General features: G+C 46.7%; 1 protein-coding gene across 1 annotated transcript; it reads left to right on the forward strand.

Annotated features, from left to right (window-relative positions):
- The first annotated feature begins 767 nt into the window (after nucleotides 1-767).
- LOC149532096 (uncharacterized) lies at nucleotides 768-1,880 on the forward strand. Its single transcript, XM_089808433.1, has 2 exons — nucleotides 768-963; nucleotides 1,066-1,880. Exons 1-2 carry the CDS (start codon nucleotides 768-770, stop codon nucleotides 1,878-1,880), a joined length of 1,011 nt encoding a protein of 336 aa, XP_089664559.1.
- The last annotated feature ends 264 nt before the right edge of the window (nucleotides 1,881-2,144 follow it).

The raw sequence follows: 2,144 nt of genomic DNA on the forward strand, positions 1-2,144 counted from the left end.
ATCTTAACCTACGAAAGAAGCATCGTAGATCTTATAGTAAACTCCTATTCTATGATGGCCTATGACCACAAGAAAGAAAGAGAGAGGGCCTAAAACAATAATGCTATAAAGAAGAATGGGCCTATGAAACTATTGTCTAATGATATGAAGTGGTGGCAACCGAGAGGGTGGCGTTGAATTTAGTGGACAGGTTGGCAACCTTTAAAAACCACAAACTGGGCCTTGGAGACCGAATTCGTGGAGATGGAAGGGGGTTACGAGAGTAATAATTAAACATTCAGAAACTGATTTACATAATAATTAAAGATTCAAAGTAGAGAAATAAAGCCAGCACGACGGCGAAGTTTATGGGCCGTGTTCCGTGAATTATAATTAACGTATGAGTTTGCAAATAATAAGAGCTGTCAAGGGAAGAATTATAAAATAATGAATTAGATGCATGTAACCAAGTTCGAGAGGGATATATGTTAAAGCATTTTAGCTTTAGATTGCACGTTGCACGATTTGGAAGTCGCTCCGGCTGCATCTGGAAGTAATTCAGAAATTGCCTGAGTATTAAGCATATATTAAACCATAATAATACAAGTAGTGCCATCTAAGATAAAGCCATCCATGGCGTGGAAGCTGCATAGATTGTGGTGATTATCGTCCCCATACAAAAAAATTGGATGGAGTACCTTATGTGCACGCTATAAAAGCATACGATTTGACGATCATTTTCATTGAAGCGGAGAGGCTCGAATATAAGCAACTCATAATTATATTCGATGGCTCCTAAGATGGTAATTGCTGCACTTTGCATGGTTGCACTGCTGAGCGCAAATGACGTGCTTGCAAAGAAACCGAAGAAGGTGAAGTGCAGTGGCAAGCTCTACAAGAAGACATGCCCTGGCCAACAATACTGCCCATACGAGTGTCAGGATACTTGCATGATGGACTGCCAGACTTGCAAGCCTGTTTGCCGTTAAGTATCGATTATTTCATTTATATCTGTAGGGAGTGTGTGGCTGAAATTGAGAAAACCCTAACTGTTAACATTTGATGAACATTGATATTACGTTGCAGTTTGCAACAAGCCTGGAGGGGTGTGCCAGGACCCTCGGTTCATCGGGGGGGACGGCATCATGTTCTACTTCCACGGCAAGAGAGAATCCAACTTCTGTCTCCTGTCCGACTCGGAGCTCCACATCAACGCTCACTTCATCGGGAAGAGAGGCGAGGGAATGGGAAGAGACTTCACGTGGGTGCAGGCCATCGGAGTCCTCTTCGACGGCAACAACAACAACAAACACAAGCTCTTCCTCGGAGCCAACAGTGTGTCCTCCTCTTCATGGGACGATTCCCTCGACCAGCTCTCCATCGCCTTGGACGGCAACTCCATCCAGCTTCCCAGCGAGGAGGGAGCCACTGCCACTCTCCCCCTCTCGTCAGCCTCCAACCTCATCACTATCATCCGATCTGACAAGGCTAACGCCGTGACCGTCCAAGTGGAGAACAAGTTCACGATCACAGCGCGCGTGGTGCCCATCACTCCCGAGGAGTCTCGAGTCCACAAGTACGGAATCACGGCGGAGTCGGAGGACTGCTTCGCGCATCTGGAGCTGAGCTTCAAGTTCTACTCACTGAGCCCTAAAGTGAGCGGCGTGCTCGGGCAGACGTACGGAGAGGAGTACAGGAGCCCCATAAACCTGGTATCCGCCATGCCCGTGGTGGGAGGCGAGGCTGACTACGTCACCACCGATCTCTTCGCCACCGACTGCAAAGTCGCCCGATTCGGCTCGCCCAGTAACAACAACGAGAAAGACATTAACGGTTTCTCCATCGTCGACCTCAACTGCGCAGGGAGACCCCGTGGCCGTGGCATGGTTTGCCGCAGATAGAGATCTCTTCATCATCAACAAATAATAAATTCTCATGTATTACGACCACTGACCAGTACTCTGGCAGCTAAATAAAACTCTCAACGACACCTCCAGTTTTAACCGATATGATAGGTCTCGAGTTCCATTCCACTAGTATCTACACAAGCTACGTTCATTGATAACAATTCTTTCTAAGTTTACGGTACGGTGGATGCCATATTCTCACATCTAAGTTGCTTTCAATGATCGTACAGTATGGAAATCGTTTGGCCTCACTTTTCC

Source organism: Cupressus sempervirens, chromosome 11 (genome assembly GCF_028749045.1).
Source record: "Cupressus sempervirens isolate cs-2001-9-10 chromosome 11, ASM2874904v1, whole genome shotgun sequence".
Taxonomy (NCBI): Eukaryota; Viridiplantae; Streptophyta; class Pinopsida; order Cupressales; family Cupressaceae; genus Cupressus; species Cupressus sempervirens.

What these genes read in the sequence shown, in the direction of transcription:
- LOC149532096 (XM_089808433.1), top strand. Translation starts at nt 768, where the DNA reads ATGGCTCCTAAGATGGTAATTGCTGCACTTTGCATGGTTGCACTGCTG. An exon ending in GACTTGCAAGCCTGTTTGCC is followed by an intron (nt 964 to 1,065) that starts GTTAAGTATCGA and finishes ATTACGTTGCAG; the next exon opens with TTTGCAACAAGCCTGGAGGG.